The sequence below is a fragment of the Eubalaena glacialis genome, chromosome 5 (genome assembly GCF_028564815.1).
Source record: "Eubalaena glacialis isolate mEubGla1 chromosome 5, mEubGla1.1.hap2.+ XY, whole genome shotgun sequence".
Taxonomy (NCBI): Eukaryota; Metazoa; Chordata; class Mammalia; order Artiodactyla; family Balaenidae; genus Eubalaena; species Eubalaena glacialis.
In genome coordinates, this window is record NC_083720.1 from 110,576,038 (window position 1) to 110,595,720 (window position 19,683).

Sequence of the window (19,683 nt, forward strand, 5' to 3'; positions counted from 1 at the left end):
GCAACGTGATTTTTTTTTTCTATTAATTAACTTTCTATGGCAAGCAGCTACTTTCTTCATTGCGTGTTCTCACTCCCTTTCCTCTTCTAACTTAACTTTTTCCCCCCTTTCAATATAATTCATGAGTTGCAAGCATTTCATTCTGTGCTGCTCAAGCAGGTGAAGATACATAGGTTGACTTGCTGAGACCTTTGGTTATTTTTCCTACAGTTTTGTTGTTTGTTCAGTTTTGCTTACCCTTTTATCAAGTTGTACACCTTGGGAGTTTTAGATATTATTTTATATGTCCCCTTAGCCAATGAATAGACATTAGCCATCTGGAAATGTTCTCATATTTATAGAGAACTCTGATTTTGAAGGGACTGTATTAAAGACTGAGAGAAGAAGGTATGTTATAGCTGGTCAGATTGGCCTTGTCACCCCAGTGACTAATTTTTTTCCTAGTGAGACTGCTGGCTCTCCCTCACCTCTCTATTTAACAGCTACTGTCTCAAAAGTATGCTTTAAATAATGAGATATTTTTAATGTTAAATATTTTCCAATTCTTTCCCATAATTCCACACACAAAGAGAATACATTTTTAGGGAAAAATCTGGATTTATGAGTCACAGTGAGCTCCTACTGATAGTAGGGGCAATTTAAAATTGTAACCTTCACTCCCGCCACCCCCACTGCTCATACTTCCTATCTTGTTTCACTTTGTATTTTTCCATAGAATGTATTACTTTCTAATATTTTATGATTATTAGTTACCTTGTTTATTGTTTCTTTGCTGTCTACCCACCAGTATAAGCTCCAGCAGGGCGAAGCTCTGTTATTTTGATGAATGATGCATACTAAGCAGTGAGAAGAGTGCACAGCACAGAACCGGCACTGAATATTTATTGAAGAAATGAATGAATCCTGATTTGTGATTGGGAAAAGGGCAGCAGCAAGTGCAATACTTAGTTCTAACCAAATCTGTTTCAAAATCTATTTTTTTCTGTTTGTCCTTATGCTGCCTAATTTGAAGACTATCATTGTTAATGTATTGACAAATCAGGAAATGACTTCTTCAACCAACTATACCAGCAGTTTCATGCATACAGGTTGTAGTTCATAGAATGAATGTGTTCCCTGACATTCGTTCTGTAATAGGAGAATTCCATAAATTAGTGAATTGTGTGTTGAATGATGGTTGACAACATGTGATACTTTTCATGGTTTATAATTATAGATGTCAGTGCTTTCCAGCTTCAAATACCTAATAAGTAGTTGACTCTACTAAGACTTCAGAGTTAGGGCCCATTTTCTATGAAAATAAAAAAGCAAGAATTTATTTAGAAATTGTCTTATAATTTATAAAACAATTTGTAAATTTTGTTTTGTTGTTTGTAGAAGTTTTGGGCTAAAACAAAGGTCTACAAACATTCACTTCTTCATAAAGCCAATAGTCTGAGCTAATATTTGCATTTAGTTGTTTAGGAAAGAGATTGAGTACATCCAGGGTGCACGGGTCGAGAATAATGTGTTAAGGTAAAAGGCTCATCTAAACATGCCTGTTACCCTGAGAGGGGTGGCCAGTGCTAGTTCTACAATGGAGTAGTCTTCCCACACAAAGCTATGCTAACTATGGATAAAGGATTTCATAGACTAGGAAGAAATGTAATCCCATGTTATCAGATTTTGCTTCAAAAAGATATGTATAACCTAAAATAGTGCAACATTTGTCAATAATATGAATTCAGCAGCTCTATTGATAAAATAATGATTTTTTTGATCAACTATGAGCAATTTTTATAACTATGTTTCAGAACAAATTATGCACTGCTTATAGCATATCTAGCCCAGATTTCTAATGATAAGTCTGGATTCTCTTAAATTCTATTTTCCAAAGAATTACTACTTGTATTTTTATTTTATTTTAAAAGGCAGTTAACTTCTATTGATCCTAGTGCATGTGGATGCAATTTTTCATAGATTTTTTCCTCTGTCTCTCTACCAGATTAATAATCCTTTATTCATGGACAGTGTAGATATTACCATACACACTCAACAGAAATGCTCTCTTTTGGTATAAGTAATATGGCCATGTTAGTACTATGGCACTGAGAATACATGATACTTTTTATAGAAATAGCTTTGTCTGTTAATGAGATAGATCACATATTTTTACTCTTACAGATTGAGAGACATGACAACTGTGCCTATGACTACCTAGAAGTTCGAGATGGAACCAGTGAAAATAGTCCTTTAATAGGGCGTTTCTGTGGTTATGATAAACCTGAAGATATCAGATCTACCACCAATACCTTGTGGATGAAGTTTGTTTCTGATGGAACTGTGAACAAAGCAGGGTTCGCTGCCAATTTTTTTAAAGGTAATTTGAAATCATTTAAAGTGGAAGCTTTTCTCTGTCAAGGATAAATGTGGTATTTAGCTTTGAGTTAGGGGAGAAATAAAGTAATATTGAAGATTGAAGTATGCACTATTCATAAAGATATTTTGATGGTTTTTGATGAAATAGTTTACTGGTTAAAAAACTGGAATTTGGAGATTTGTAACACAGGGTAGGAACTCCATTAGGATATTCTACCACCTGTTTTTTAGGAAATAGTCAAAATAGCAAAATCCAGAAATATACAGACAAGAGGAAAATATTTGCAATATAATCAACAAAGGGTTCATAACCAGAAGGGGATTACTGATATATAGTTTATCAATTTATTTCCAGGTGGCAGCATTTCTAAACCATCCCTTAGAGAATAGAATTCTACCACATTAGAAATAATTTATGGCCTCCTTAGTAGAACATTCTGATCCCTAAAATGTCTTCTTGACATTATTACTGATCAGCTTTAATTTTGAATTGTATAACCAAATTTTAGTTTATTTTCATGTCCCATGTTTGGTGTGTATTCCTCAGGTAAAAAGAAAGCTATTTTAGTGCAAATAATAACATCAGATTTGTATTTTGAAAATTCATAGGCACTTAGGTTAAGTGTGTTATTATAGAATAAAATTCTTTTATGGGAAGAGAAAATAAATTTTCTCTATAATAATTTTTAAAGAATAAGTGATGGATTCAGTAGTGTATGTCAAAATTTAGTGTGAATAATATCTAGATATTTTCATTATTCAAAGAGCAATAATATAATGGATTTTTCCTGAGCATTACTTAGATGCTCACCATTTGGACTGAAAGGCAGAGAACCTTGGCACTTCTACTATATGTATCCCAAGTATTCATTAAAATGTTCATTTACATGCTTTAAATCTTCTCTATGTTATATTTTACAGTAGAAGAAACATACTATAAGAGTCTCTCATGTGATGTTTGTGTATTTGCATAACAAAATGCTTAGTCTTTGGATGATGCATAATTTCTCCATGGAATATTGTTTGCTGTTTTCCTAACTCACAGTAGGTTATTCCTAAAGAGTGAGATTATGGAGTACTTTGTCATATGTGTTTTTAAAAATAGTATATATTTTTCATATGTCTATTTCATATATATATTTCATGTTACCATATACAATTAAAATAGTTTCTGTTTACAAAAATATGGAATTATTGTATTTTCTGGATCAACATATCTATATAAAAAACAGTGAATGTTTTCAATTTAAAGAGGTCTAGTAAGTTTCATAGTTTTCCTTCTTTTTAATTTTTAGTCACCATATTTTATTTCTAAATAATGATATTACTTAAAAAGCATTTCTTCAGGCTACCTAGCAAACTATACAATGAAATGAACAGGTGAATCCATGTTTTTTCAGTAAGTTTTTCTATTCCATTCTGAAAAATCTCTAGGTTTTAATAATCCTCTTTAACTTTAAATTCAGAAAAAAACATACTGTGTCTGAGATGAGGTGATCTTCAGTTGGCCCAGTCCTTCTGGTTCTTACACAATTCTTAGACTGCAGTGACATGGGTTCTTGTATGTCATCAGTCAAGGGCTTGCAAATTGTTCCTGTTCCTTCGTTGAAGAAATCAATTGTCTAATTATCGCCATTTTTATAGAGGAAGATGAGTGTGCCAAGCCTGACCGTGGAGGCTGTGAGCAGCGTTGTCTGAACACACTGGGCAGTTACCAGTGCTCCTGCGAGCCTGGCTATGAGCTGGGACCTGACAAAAGGACCTGCGAAGGTGGGACCGGATTTGCACGTGGGGTTCCCTGCCTGAAACCCCTACCCATTTCGTTCTACCATGTAGTCTCATTCTCTTTCTCTTTTTATGCCTCCCTCTTATACTAGAATAAAATAGACACAGTTATGAAGAAAATACAGTATCTTTAAAACACAGGACATTGTATTCCAGATAATAATGAAGTTATGTGGCTGTTATTTCCACGTGACTACTAAAAATAAATACACTTCAGAAACTTACCAAATATGGTAAACCTGAGATTACAGGTAGTTTAAAAAATATATTTATAAATATAGTAATATTTATATTAGTTAACATACATATCCACATATACATACATATGCTTATATACGCAAAGGCAATTCAAGAGACCAGTTACTTTAGCTAACTCTTGACTCCCTAGGAATTAATTAGGAACTGTGTACAATATGTTCATTTCACTTAACTTGCTTTTGAAACCCGAATTTTCCTAATTTCACTATCAATAAGAAAGAGAGGTAACATAAATAGTACCTCTTTTAAATAGATCATCCAAAAGAGAAAGAAAACCAGTTGTTAAATGGAGTTTTTGGAATAACAAATATGCTCTATTTACTATAGTTTACCTTGCCTGCTAGCTCAAGTAACTCTTTCCTTGTCTTGGAAACAAGTAACAAGTTCCTTGTCTTGGAAAAAAAAAAAAAGAGTTTGGGGAAATAAACAATTGATTTTGGTCTTACTACATCATGCTGTATTGTACTTTACATATATCTTTTTATTAATTCTCACAACAATCGTATGGTGTAGATATTATTATACACATTTAAAATATAAGAAATCTGACCCCCAGTTTTCTTTATATTGCTCGCCCAACTTTGAAGTGATCTAAAATGTACAGCCATCATTTTCTTCGCTCCAAAGCTACAAAATAACACTTTATAAATTGGATTAGATGATTAAAATAGTTGTACTAAAGACTAAGGAATAGAGACTGCAGCTTTCTAGATTTTGAAAAATCCAGAAGATGGTTGAAATTTAATGCTGAGATGTTTGATTATCAATGGAAAGGTGCTAAGAAGGGGGTAGATTTATTAGGGGAAACCTTTCCCTTTTCTTTCTTTCTAGCGGCTTGCGGTGGACTTCTTACAAAACTGAATGGCACCATAACCACTCCAGGCTGGCCGAAGGAGTACCCTCCCAACAAACACTGTGTGTGGCAAGTGGTGGCACCAACACAGTACAGAATTTCTATGAAGTTTGAGGGTTTTGAATTGGAGGGCAATGAAGTAAGTGAATAATAAATATATTTTTTTATCAAGTGTTTTAGGAATCCCTAAAGGCAATCTGGTAAACTAAAAAAAAAAAAAAGAAAGAGAGATAGAGAAGAAGAAAAAAAGAAAGGAAGGAAGAGGGAAGGGAGGGAGGAAGGGAGGGAGGAAGGAAGGAAGGAAGGAAGGAAAAAAGGAAGGGAGGAAGGAAAATTGCAGTAGTACAACACTATAAACGCTGTAGTCTTTTTTTGCTCTATTTCTCATTTCTGCAACTGCTTATAATTCCTGTTGGCATTGGATGATATTTTAGACTGTCTCTGGGAGATTAAAAATTACCCCCCAGCATTCTCCTGATTTATTAAAGTACTATGAAAATATTAGGGTAATGTCACATAGATTTTTCTAGAAAAAATAAACCAAAATTCACTTGTTGAGTCATAACAAAAATACCTTTTTGGGAAAACCTGGTATATTTCACGTGTGGAAATGGGTATATTTTCATTATATAAGTAGTTTTTCATTATGAGTATGCTTATGGTTCACAGATAAAGTGAGAAAGATAGAGAGAGAAGAAGAAAGAAATTTTTTTAACCTCAATAAAACATGTATTTAGTTGACACTATCTTTCCTTTGCCTTTATAGCTTACCATAGTAAACGTCCAGTTTTCTGTCTGGTGATCACTTTTAAACAAGTGAAATCATTTATTTGAGAATTCTTATGTGCTAGTACACACACACCAAATTCAAATGGAATGTCAGGCCTAGAGATGACAACTTTTAGAACTGTGTCTTGTGTGATCGGTCAACATTAAGTCTAGAGAAAATGTAATAAATGTTTGTTCTGTTTCAGCTTTTCTACTTTCTTTTCTTTTCTCTAACTCCCACATCCTTCCTCCCAAAAACTTTTTCTTCCTGTGTTTATTTTAAAATGAACGAGATCCAAAAGTATGATAAAATTCACTCAAAAATTATTTTGTCTTTCATGTATATCTGTTGGAACACTCATAAAGAACTGAGAGAACAGAAATATAATGTATCTGTGCTCCTGGGCAATAATTGTTGGTAATATTTGTGGGTTTTATACTGTAATTTTGTCTTTGTGTATGTATCTTTGCTTCTTTTTTCCCCTCCCACTTATCCTTCTTTCTTTTAATCATTTTTTAAAAATTCTATTTGTAGTAGTCAAGGCACTTCTGTGGTTTTGAGTTAAAAAGAAGTGCAGACTTTTGTGTTGCCTTAAAGGAAATTAAAATATGAAGTGTAATGCACTGATATTTCAGAGAATTGTACAATTTTAGAGCTCAATGGACCTTTTGAGATCTTCTTTACATCATGTAAGTTTTATGATGGAAAAGACTGCAATTTATATTTCTTACATAATTTATCCACATGAAACATCATTTTTCTTTAATAATTACCTTAAATTTGGGGAAATATTAAAATTAAGAACATATTTTTATAGTAATCTTAGAACAGCTTTCATATGAGCAACACGTTTTGAAAATGGGAATCTCCCTGCCAGTTCTTCAATGTAATGTGAGCTTAGTATTGAATGGCTTCTACTTTCTCAGTTTCCCTAAAGCTGTTGGTTGTGGCAGAAATGGCATTTTGATTCACTAATTGATAGGTGTTCCTAAGAAGGATAAACGTTTATGTTTACGAGGAAGAAGGGTAGATGGTTTAAAATAAATGGGGCATTGTGTTTGAAAGCATTTTTCTCATGGTAGCAGTCTTTATTCATGGAAGGACCCTTTACAAACTCTGTAACATATCCTGGAATTCTTAAACTTATGATGAGGTTACTGTGTGGAACGTTATTAATAAAATTCTGTGCATTTTCATAGTTTAAAGTCTTGAATATTTAAAATAAAGGCATGAGCAAAATCTTGACTTATAGAATACTGGGTTAAGTTATAACTTCATTGTTTTATTCATTTTACTGATATCTAAAAGGAAAGTCAATATCAAACAACTTTAGCTTTGGTAACATTATCCCATCTTGTGTCAGAGCCCTCTCTAAATAAAAGTTGCAGTTGTAACAAAGTAGATAGAAAACTTATTTCATTTTTCCTAGCAACATTTTGCTTATTTATCACCTAATTAATATCACAAGAGCCAGTAATTTGAGTTGACATATTGCAAAGTACACATCATGCCCAGAGTTCAATCATATGCTTTGTTAAACAATTATTCATCTCAGTTTTCCTTAAGTCTGTATTTTTTGGAAAAGATGTATGCTGTAAATACATATATACAAGCATACATTTGTATATACATCTCTTGGGGCTATTCGGAGCAAAATCTTCTCTCATCTGTGTATCATGCCTTCTGCTTCATATTTGGACAATTTTTCTTGATTTTTGGACCTGTTAAGTCCAGTTTGACTACCACAGGAGTAAAGAGGGAAAAACATAACAAATTAAAAAAAAATAAATGTCAATCATCTGATGCTCTCAGATCTGGTGATTACAGTAACCATGTTTATTTCTAGGTTTGCAAATACGATTATGTGGAGATTTGGAGTGGTCTTTCTTCTGAGTCTAAATTGCATGGCAAATTTTGTGGTGCTGAAGTGCCTGAAGTGATCACATCTCAGTTCAACAATATGAGAATTGAATTCAAATCTGACAATACTGTATCCAAGAAGGGCTTCAAAGCACATTTCTTCTCAGGTATCAGTATTCTCATGCTGCATGTGTATATTACAGATTTTAAAGGTGGATTGGCTTAAATTGTATGCTATCCATTCTTCCCAGTTTTCTGTAAATGAACTTGGAGGTACATAGAATGCATGAACATTTATCCTAGTTTAATACTTTTTTAAAATTAAGATATTAATAAGAATGGCCCTGATGAAATGCAGCTCTCCAACACTTAGATCTTACATAAATTCTAATCAAATATTTCAAAGGCTAGTAAAAATAACACAAAATTATTATGGTAATATTTTCACACAGTGACTTTATAAGTGGATAGCAATAATGATACCAGACTTCCAAAAAGTGGCAGACTTTTTCAAAATTGTCTTTGGAATATGTGGTCTCATTTTAGCAACATATTTTTTAGTCTTACTGCTTAGCAACATGTTTATTATTCCTCTTCTTACTATTATATCTTCATTCTTTTTATTAAGCAGACATTTAAAATCATACTTTACCTCATCATTATAGAAATGATTGCAGTAAGAGGCCTAGAAATATGGAAATTATAATTTTACTAAAAATAATATATTATCAGATACATTTAGCAGTTGACATGTCTACATTTGGAATTTAATGTTTAGTTGAACCAACTCACATTAAAAATTCCCTCTTAAAGAGCTGAAATTTGATTAAAGGTCCCTAAGTTTTAAGAAACTAGATAGAAACATCAGTGAAATGCCCTTATTTTCCCAATTCCAAAATTGTTCCTTTTAAAAATATTACTCTGAAACTTCAAAAATAGATAAAATTGTAATAAGCCTTGCTAGATATAGCAATCTATTCTGCCTGAAAGACTGGCAAGCAATGTAAAGCAACTGAATTCCAATTATGTTTTAATTTCAGGTAATTTAGATTGAGTTAATTCAAAGTCTATTTATTCCAGTCCCCATGTATTTAAGATTAATGAGATTTACAGTGCCTGGGGTTTGTTTGGGGCTTTCAGTGTAATTGAAATTAATGGTTCACAAGTTCCATTGAGGTTCAAGTCATATACGAAAGTACATTCAAAATACAATGGATCTTGGCTCCCTTGTTCTCATTCCCTTCCTTCCCTCAGATTTAATTGCCTTTTAAAAGTTCTTCTCAGATAGAGAAAACAAACTAGTGGTTATCAGTAAGGAGAGGGAAGGGGGAGAGAGGCAAGATAAGGGGAGGGGATTAAGAGGTAAAAACTACTATGTATAAAATAAATAAGCTGCAAGGATGTAATGTACAGCATAAGGAATATAGCCAATATTTTATAATAACTTTAAATGGAGTATAATCTATAAAAATACTGAATCACAATGTTGTTTACTTGAAACTAATACAACATTGTAAATCAACTATACCTCAATATAAATAAATAAATAAATAAATAATAAAAATTATTCTCAGGCATTCATTTAAGATTTGTTATTCAAAGTAGCATTTTAATATACTATTTCAATGAAAGGAAGACTTCCTTAGACTTTACTATTCTATAAATATTATGTAGTTTACAAATTTTAGGTGATCCAGTGTTTAGAGATAAGGCTTCTTATCTTAGAACCACCTAAATATTTATTTTAAAAATTAAAATTTAAGGTGAATAGATTTTATTATATTATTAATATTCAGGATCCTATACTTTAATCACTCATTTTATTTAATAAAACTTTTTTTAAAAGATGCATGCTACATATACTGGTGACAAAGTATAAGTAAATTTAAAGTTCCCCAGAGTATTTAAAATTCATTATCTGATATTTATGTTCAGGCAAAACTTCCCAAATTCTAAAGACAGGTTATTTGTCTGTGTCTTTAGGACAATAATATTGTTAAGTAAACTGAACAATGAAGTTCAGGGAAAATTAAACCCCAAATTCTCATGTTGTAGCTATCATTCTGAGAACCTATTATGCAGGCATACATTATCTCTTTAATAATCAAAGTAAAACTGTAATATTCTAAATGTTCAGTGTCACAAAGTATTTAACCCCAGTTCATCTTGGGTTCTCTTAACCATAAGAGATGATCACGTCCTTTGCAAATAGCATTAGTTATGTGTTATATTCAACATATCTGTGACCTGGAAAACAATAGATATACTTTTCACTTCTTTATTAGATTATTATTTTGTAAAGTCCAAGATAATTAAGTATAAACATTCAGTGTTTTCTTTTTGATTCATTGAAAAGTCTTGGCAGTTTGTCAGATTCATATTTAAAATACTATAGTCCTGGATAAGTAATTAGTTCTATTTCACATTTAAATTCTTGGGAGTTTCTGCTAGTGGGGAAGATGTTTGCTCAGGAAAAGGGAAGATAAAAACATATTTGTTTTGTACAATAAAGAGATGGCAGTGTTACTTAATGTCCTGATTATGATCATCTTACCAAAACATAATTTACAGAAGATCACCCATTGTAATATATAGATTCTATTCACATTGAAAATATCATTTTAGAGTTCTAATAATGCTATAAGTGTAATTGTGTGTTAAAAGTCAAATAACTCATCATATTTATTAGAAAGTAGGCATGTAAACCATGGGGATATTGTATTTCACAAACAAAATTGAAGGATTTTTTTATGTTAAAATTCACTCTTGGGGATTTGATAAAACACATTACTGCATTAATTGTGACAAATTCTTTAGAAATAAATTTAACATAGGAATCACGAATTATTACAATGACTAATCTGTTTGCTCAGAAATTCAATTCTTGGGACTCTTTCATAAAGAAATATTTCAAAATCTGGAAGAAGGATTTTCAATATACTGTGATAGTGACAGAAATTTTAAACAACCTTCAAATGCACTGTGTGAGCTCTTCCATACCATAAGGATGGTTTAATGATTTCATGGTGTAAAAAGTTGTATATGATAAAATATTAATGGAAATCTAGGTATAAAGCTATATGTGCACTGTGCATACAGCTAAGCACGTGGGTGGGAACAGATCTGAACGATGCTATTTTAAAATACCTAGAATGTTTGTGTTAAGGTGAAAAGATGGTGCAGTGTAGTTTCTCCACAATTTTTCTCAGTTTTCATCTGATTTAAATATAAAAATAACTTTAAAAGGAAAACACACATCATATTTCTACCTATCTTTTACCCCAAATATTTTCTAGATTTGAAAACATTACCTAATAGACTTTGATCTTTGAGAGTGAAATTTTTAAATCCATCTATTTATTAATTAGTTAATAAATATTAATACAAATTAATAATATTAATACAAGTGTTTTGAATTTAGTTAAAGCTTCTAATTTTTATTTTTATAGTTAATTTATAATATCTTATAGACAATTGAATAAATGTTTGCTGTATTGTGTATTTTATTCCAGAAACATTTGATGGAGACAAACTTTTTTTGTTTTAACAACTTTATTGGAGTATAATTGCTTTACAATGATGTGTTAGTTTCTGCTGTATAACAAAGTGAATCAGCTATACATATACATATATCCCCATATCTCCTCCCTCTTGCGTCTCCCTCCCACCCTGTCTGGAGACTTAATCTTAAGTGGTTCTGTTTATAACCAGTTTTCTAAAAAGTTTAGAAGTGATTATGAATTTATGAAAACATAATGAGAAATATACCATGTTTAGCTATTTTTTCAGCATACTTTTTCCCAGAAATATTATCAAGAAATTCAATTAAAAAACAAACAATATTTATTATAAGTGATTTCATATATTTTGTAAAGGAAAGCTATTTAAAAATAACTTCTAGCTGTCTTGCAACTAAGTGATACATCAAGAAAGAAAAAACACAAGGAAATGTATTTAGATTTTTAATGAATATAATGAAATAAACTGTAGCATTATTTTAAAAAATACAATTATTTAATGAAATAATCATACTGAGATTTTACTTATTTTTGCACATAGCCTCTGATTTTAAATAAGCACTTTATAGACCTAAGAAATGGAATTGGAAGAATGACACTAAGAACTTATTAGCAAAATCATTAATACAGATTTCTGTCACTTCCATGCTCATCAAAGTAAGAAACCATCACATAAATTTTTATTTAATGTCTTAAATTAGTCATGAAAAATGCTGTAGCTTGAAAATCTAGAAGTGATTGGTTTATATAGCAGAATATCCACAAGCTCCTCTATAAAAATTAGTGTCATATAGTTCTGATATTAAGGGTATGTTATAAAGCAATATAATGAAATAATATCAAAGTAAATAAGGAAATTACAACTATAAAAGTAAGGCTATTTGAACATGATGTAAAATTACATGCCTATTAAATTTTTTATGTAATTCAGAATATAATGCCATAGGCATTTTCTAGAAGAGATCTGGTTCAACAATATAATACTGTTATTTTCTTGGAATGAATGAGGTTTGTTTTTAGATTAACAATAATTACTTTACTTTTATTATAGTAAAACCAAACTTAATTTTATATGATGTTATATTTGAACACAAGTATACAAATCTGCATAAGTATACATGATATAGTTTACTTATTTTAAGTGATTAAGCAAAATTAACTGTATTCTACTCAGAACAAAATTATTTTTCTTTAAATAGGTTAAACTTAAAGGAAATATTAGTAGGATTTTATGCATGTAAAAGCAGCAACATTTGGGAAACTGGACTTTTAATTTAATCACACTGTTCATTATTTGGGAATAATGTAACAACTTCAGGCAGTGAGAGCTGCGCATAGACATTCCACCTTCTTTAGGCAACCTGGTAGTGGTGAAAAGACTCAATGATGCCTTGAAGGATAACCTCATTAAATGGCAGTCCCCCTCACGGGTAACTTAATGGGAATGTGATCTTTTCCTGATGGACCCAGTGACCTGCACAGTAGCAGAAATGCAGTAAAACCCAGATTTCTTGATTCCCAGTTTATTTCTGTCTGTAACAAATATAGGAGTCAGATAAAATGATTTGTGTGATATTTCTACCTCTGTATTCAAGTGATTTCAACTGACCTGCTCCTCATCTTATCTACCTTTCAGTGTTTATAGATATTTCTTTACATTGTTCCTCCTGTACACCATTTCTTTCATGGAATGGTCATAGATATTTTTAGAATAAATTCAACCTGATATTATTCTAACAAAACTTTAAATGTTAGTGTGATTAATTTCAAATAAACACAAATAAAGCTCTCCTATGATTCTGAATCCTGTTCCAAGTTTCATGATTAATGATATTTAAATATTTGCATGTTTTAGAAAGAGCAAATTGTCTGTCATTGCTCTCAGTAGAGCTTATCAGAGCTCTTTTGAAGGTGATTATTTTTTCAACAGTTTTGTGTTGAAACCTGTGTGTGTCTTGTATGCATGCACACATGCATGGGGTGTATGTGTGTACGCATGAGTGTGCGTGATCTGTTTATTTTATATTTTAGCATTTATTGTAAGTATATCTGCTCATGTGTTTCTGTTCTGGTGCGTGGACCCTTTACTTCTTTTTCCTACAGACAAGGAAGCTTTCTGCAACGAGAAAATTTTTATTTTTGAATCTTTCAAGAACTTGATATAGGTTGCCACTTCAGTCCCATCCAGTATGTATTATTCATAGACTGATGGCCTCTGATAGACTCAAGGATACTCTGCAGGCCTCTGATGGGAAAATGCCACTTCCTTTTTCCATAATAATGGACCTTTCCTTCATCTAGCATGAAGGAATGGAAATCAGATATGTCCATTCCAAAGAAGGAGGCTAATTTCCACCTGCAAAAATTAAATGTTTTGATTTCTACTCAATAAAATGTTTGTTTCTCTTACTAATAAAAACTATTTTTTAAATTCCATGCCTATAGTATGAAAATGTTAGAAAATTTCAAATGAATCATTGATAGAATTCTCAATTATTGAATTTGTTATGCAGACTTTCTGAGAAATTTTTAAAACTCTGCATCCTCCTTCCTTCTCTCTTTCTTTGGATTTTCATTGTTCAAAATATTAGTAGTTTGTGTCCTAAGAGCAGAAAAGGAAAGAAAGTGAAAACAGAATTATATTTGCTAATAGTTTTTTTTTCCTCAAGTTTGATGATCTTTTATAATAAGTTCAGAATATATTTGTGGAACTCATCTTTTATGATATTAAGTTAAATAAATAACTTTGTTTGTGTGATATAAAGAAGTCTGCATAATTCCAAGTATTCCGATGTTTACTAAAATTTTGTCTTTTCATATTGACTATTTGGCATATGCCAGCACAATTTTATATGCTACTTTGCTGGGGATGATGACTTTTACCTGCTGCTTTTAATTTCTATTTTGATTTGTCCAATTTTGAATTTTAGCTAAGCTTTAGATTAACCTATACATATATTCTAGCAGTGTATTTGATAACTCAATTTTCACATGATATCGCTTGTATTAAGCAATGTTTGATGCAGGGAAGAAGACAGGAAACATTTATCAACTGGAACACTGAAAAATAATAGATACTTAGACAATATGACTATATAAAATCTTCATGCTCCTCCTCTTCTTCCTCATTTTATTCTTCTTCCTCTAAAAATTATTTTTCCAGCACAATAGAAATAGGAAAAACTGGCTACAAAAAACTACTATTCAAATATGAATGGTTTCACTTTCAACTTTATTTCTGTTTACTTACCATTACCACAAGTCAGATTATGTTCTATCAAATCTAAAGAAAATAACTCTCCTTACAAATATCACCTAGCAACATGAGATTTCCACTAGAATGAAGTTTAAATGTTAGAAATATTTTATGTTTTGGAATTGTTTTCATTATAAAATGACAGTAGGTTTAAAAGTTCAGCAATACTAACTTGTGTTCTTTTTTTTTTAACATTTTTATATCTCTCATGTATGGTAGTCTAAACAGATCCAAATAAAAGGATGACTCAGGCAGTCCCTGCCCCTATAGGTTTGTCACTGAGCAAGCTGTTTACCAGTCAATTGCAAATGTGAACTAATTTTTTCTAAACTACTTTACTTACAATTGTTAGATTTCCAACCAACCCTCAAAAATCTGGTTGACCTAGAGTACAACTAAAGTTCACTATATCAGGTTTTAAGTATACCAAGCAAACATCAGATAAATATTTTTATAGGAAATATGTGTCTATTTCAGAGTGAGTAATTCTAGCACCAGAAATTTTTAAATTGGCTCTTTCCTTTTAACAATGATGAAGTGTATTTCTGCATCAACTCATGAAGAAGTATTTTTCCAAAGCATCTTAAGAGCCCCTGGAAAGGTGTGTTAAAATATAAATTTAGGGCTTCCCTGGTGGCTCAGTGGTTGAGAATCTGCCTGCCAATGCAGGGGACACGGGTTCGAGCCCTGGTCTGGGAAGATCCCACATGCCACGGAGCAGCTGGGCCCGTGAGCCACAATTACTGAGCCTGCGCGTCTGGAGCCTGTGCTCCGCAACAAGAGAGGCCGCGATAGTGAGAGGCCCGCACAACGCGATGAAGAGTGGTCCCCGCTTGCCACAACTAGAGAAAGCCCTCGCACAGAAACGAAGACCCAACACAGCAATCAATCAATCAATAAATCAATCAATAAATAAGAACGTGAATTTCTAAAAAAAAAATATATATATATATATAAATTTAAATCATCTACTGCTTGACTGTCTGAATTAGGAAATGCAGGTAGCTGACAGCATGGTAGTAGGAAGTATGGTTCACCATTCACCCATTCTGCATAGGTCATTCACAACTTACCACGTGTAATTTTCACTGTTGATACAATTAAGGTAATGGGACTGCCAAATTATGAATTTCTCTAAAATTAACTTTACGAGGGTAATTCTCTATTAATTTCTGATTTCTTATATATTTTGATGTTTGATGCTCTTTTAGAGATAAATTTTCTTTATTCTATGCTTTTTTTCTCCTCTGCTTAGCCTCCATAGTAAGTATTAAAAGTGTAATGGAAGTGTTAAGGATAGGTAGAGAACACATAAATTGCAGGTATATTGATCCTGATATATTCTTTAGAACTTTGGGACTGCCTGTATGTATATGGAATATTCTGATATTGCCAATGCATGAATTGGCAATATAAGACATAGCATATATGTGCTATGTCGTGTTATCAGTCTACAAAATGGAAAAAATAGTTGCATTCATAAAAATTACTATCAGATCCTTGGATAAAAATGTCTTTCCTAAACCCATCTCCATAGGGGGAATATTGATTTGATTACAAAAGCAAAAATAACATTTGCTATTTGTGTGCCACCATGAGCTCACAAATTCTCACTAGAAAAATCAGTTGACAGTGTAAATTTTGAATTCAGCCTGACCTTTGATGTGACTGCCGTGTGTCCTTTTTGTTCTCTGTGCTATGGGAGTGGGGAAGGTCTGAGTGATGTGTCATCATATGTATGTGTCAAGAGCAGAGGCCAGTTTTTACTTCAAAGGACAAGCCAGTCATGGAATGACAGCTAAGCAGCATAATATGGTGGCTGATGCCTCTCACTGAATTGACTGCCTGCTAATATAGTTGGGATTTTTTCCCTGTAGTGAATTTGTTGGCTATTTCTTGAAGTTCATATTTCCTATTCTAACCTTTACTTCTAGCACACTAAAAGCCCTTTTACAGAATTACTTATTAATAAACTGGTCTGCTAGAGGAGATTAGTTTAAAATATATAAATTGTTTCTTCTTTAGGATAGTCTAATGATGCCTTATTCTGTCTTGAAATATTATAAAATGTTCATATTTATTAATGCTAAGCATAGCTGCAAAGTTAATGAAAAAAATCAACTACAGTAATTACACTGAGTGATTTTTAAAAAACGATTACACACAAATCTTGGAAATGTGTTTAGCCTCTGCCTATACACCATGGTTAATATAGTGAAGGATTTCCCTCCACTTAAATGCCATTATTTGCATTTAATCAAACTACTCACAATTTTTAATTTATTTTAAAAATTGGCTATAAATGTTTAGGATTAGTTGGAAAAAGATTCTTTCATTTCCTTTGCCCTACTCAAAACTTCTCCAGCATAGGAATGAAAGAGGACTACATATTGTCACCCTAGGGCAAATGATCTTGGAAACAATTCATGGCACAAGGCTCCAAGCTAAACAAGGAGTGGGTAGAACTAAGACACTATAAATTTTTTGATTTTTTTTGTTTTATGTTGGGAACACAGAAAGCTGTGACTTAGTTTACCCTTTGCCAGTGTTAACCACAACTAAATGACTCTCCTTTGATAGCCTTTGTTTTTAAAGTTACTTACTAATCTATGGGGTTATCTCTTTGCTAGACAAAGATGAGTGCTCTAAGGATAATGGCGGGTGCCAACATGAGTGTGTCAACACAATGGGAAGCTACATGTGTCAGTGCCGTAATGGATTTGTTCTGCATGAAAATAAACATGATTGCAAGGAAGGTATGAAAGAAGTGTTCTTTTTTTGACAACATCTAGAATTTCATGCAGTTTGGGTAAAGCAGTTCTTCCAGGTAGAGTTAATCATATCAATGAGTGATAAATGTTAACTGTTCAAACGTCAAAAATAAAAATACATGCAGTGTTCGAAGATCCAAGTCATACTATTGGAAACCTTGTATTACCTAAAGGTACTGCACTTCATATATGGTTGGCATTAGAATAACTTTGTATAACAGACATAGAAGCTGCTGTGATGCCATCTGGCAGCCAGAAAAGCACTACATTATCCCTCAGTCTTCACAGACCAGACCTTATAACTATTTCCATATTTAAACTTAACTTCTGCTAAATGTTTTACATTTGGTTCAATTTCCCTCCCCAAAATATCTTATATATGTGCTACATGAGTGATGTCACTTTAAATACCAGGAGTATCAAATTCAAATGCCTACCAGAAGAAAGACATTTGAAAATACTGTGCCATTTAGAGTTTTAAGTCATGGTTTTGCCCCCTCCCCAGCACACACACACACAAAAGCATCCTAGTAACTCTATATTAGCCTACCAGTTTTTGGTCCTAAAGTCTTACCATATTCCAAGGTTTTATAAAGATAATTATCTTAATCTCCTGAGCCAATATGAACTACATGGGAACAAGAAATGTTATTCAGGTCTTATTTCTTCCTTTGTGGGTCTGCTCCTGAATTTTCCATTTAACTTGGATTTATTACTAAGGCAGGTTTCATAACTAGTCATTAGCACATGTAGAGTGGTGAGTGCCTGACTAGAACCACAGGTAGATAGCACTTCTTTGTATGCACATTCGAATAGTACAGAATACCGTGAATTGACCCTTGTTCCATTCAGTTCCATTCAAATATGGTCATATGTCACATTTTTTTCCTCTTTATTTCACAGAGTTAATGACATTGCCCAGAATCATATGCAAGTAGGATTTTTTCTCTTTTTACTTTCATGTATGAGCATAAACCAATGAGATTGTGATATGTGTAACTTGGTAAAGTATTCTGTTAAATCAATAGGCTGCGGAATAGGCCCAGTTATTTTGAAATATGGAAGGTAATTCAGAAAAAAAAGAGACAGCTTTTCAGAGTATGCATGTAGCTTGTGACTCACAGGTAGCAAATAAATTTAGATATCCAAAGTCTCTCTTCATTACAGTAAATATTTTCAAGAAAGGACTCTTTTTAAATGGAACTGTATCCAGGCACCCCTAATAAAGTTCATCTTTACTGTTAGTAAAGGGGCTGGATTTTCTTTCACCACTGCTATAGTACAGGTGCCTTATACAGTTTAGCAGTGAGCCTCTTGGCTTTGTCTTATAAACTAAACTATTTGCCAGATCTGGGAGATTCCACACTTCATATGACCCAGGCAAGGACAGGGATAATGGGATTTAGGAAACCTTGTCAAGACAGGATCCAGACTTTAAGACTACTGTCTTGCTGCATGACCCTATATTGTTTGAAAGGAGCTGAATTTCACCCTTTTTTTGTGTTCCTTGGTTAAGAATCCAAATCTCCCTATGGAAACCTGGCACAGTTAAAGCAAAGGTCTAGTTGGAAAGCATGTGCCAACAGCACAGTAATGTCAGTCATTTTATCCTTACTGTGCAGCCCTGTAGTGCAACAAGTGTTTTTTCCATATAGTAAAGTATTTCCCAAGAGATTTCTTGGAAAATTTCACAGAATTAATTGTATTTTAGAATGGATTACACAATACATAACAAATAATTTCCAGCCTATGCCAGAATGTGCAGGGTGACACTTCATAAATTATATAGATAGAATACAGTCTGAGGATATTACATGTTTTTGAAGTTTGAAATTAACAATATTGGATGGTCCCCTCCAAGATGAAGTTGTTTAAATTGTAAGACCTAAAAGAAATTTCATGTTAATTGAATGACATTTTTTAAAATTAATTCAGAAGCTAGTAGCTGTTTACATATTTTTCCCCTTAGTGCTTCATTTCACTGTGATGAAATGACAGATAATTTACTTTAGCAGCTAAAATTATGGTTTAAGTATTCAAGTGTATAATTTAACAAAGAGAGAGAGAAAATGTAAAGACATGTTTCATAAAGTGGCTTAGTGATACTAATTAGCTATAAATGATGTTGCTGTTAATAGGAAAAAAATAACTGAAAACGACATAGTCATTTTTGTTGTGGCATTGCATTAAATATTTTGCACATACCAAGAGTTGATACCTTTGATTGTCAATAATGTTGCTCTGTTAAAATCTAA

General features: G+C 32.3%; 1 protein-coding gene across 2 annotated transcripts in view; it reads left to right on the forward strand.

Moving 5' to 3' along the window:
• TLL1 (tolloid like 1) overlaps positions 1–19,683 on the forward strand; it is a 232,296-nt gene that overhangs the window by 182,485 nt on the left and 30,128 nt on the right. For both annotated transcript variants that reach the window (XM_061191578.1, XM_061191577.1), the window contains exons 13-17: positions 2,164–2,359; positions 4,003–4,128; positions 5,233–5,393; positions 7,870–8,050; positions 17,288–17,413. In XM_061191578.1, coding sequence (XP_061047561.1) covers positions 2,164–2,359; positions 4,003–4,128; positions 5,233–5,393; positions 7,870–8,050; positions 17,288–17,413 — 790 coding nt within the window. The remainder of the gene's footprint in view (positions 1–2,163; positions 2,360–4,002; positions 4,129–5,232; positions 5,394–7,869; positions 8,051–17,287; positions 17,414–19,683) is intronic.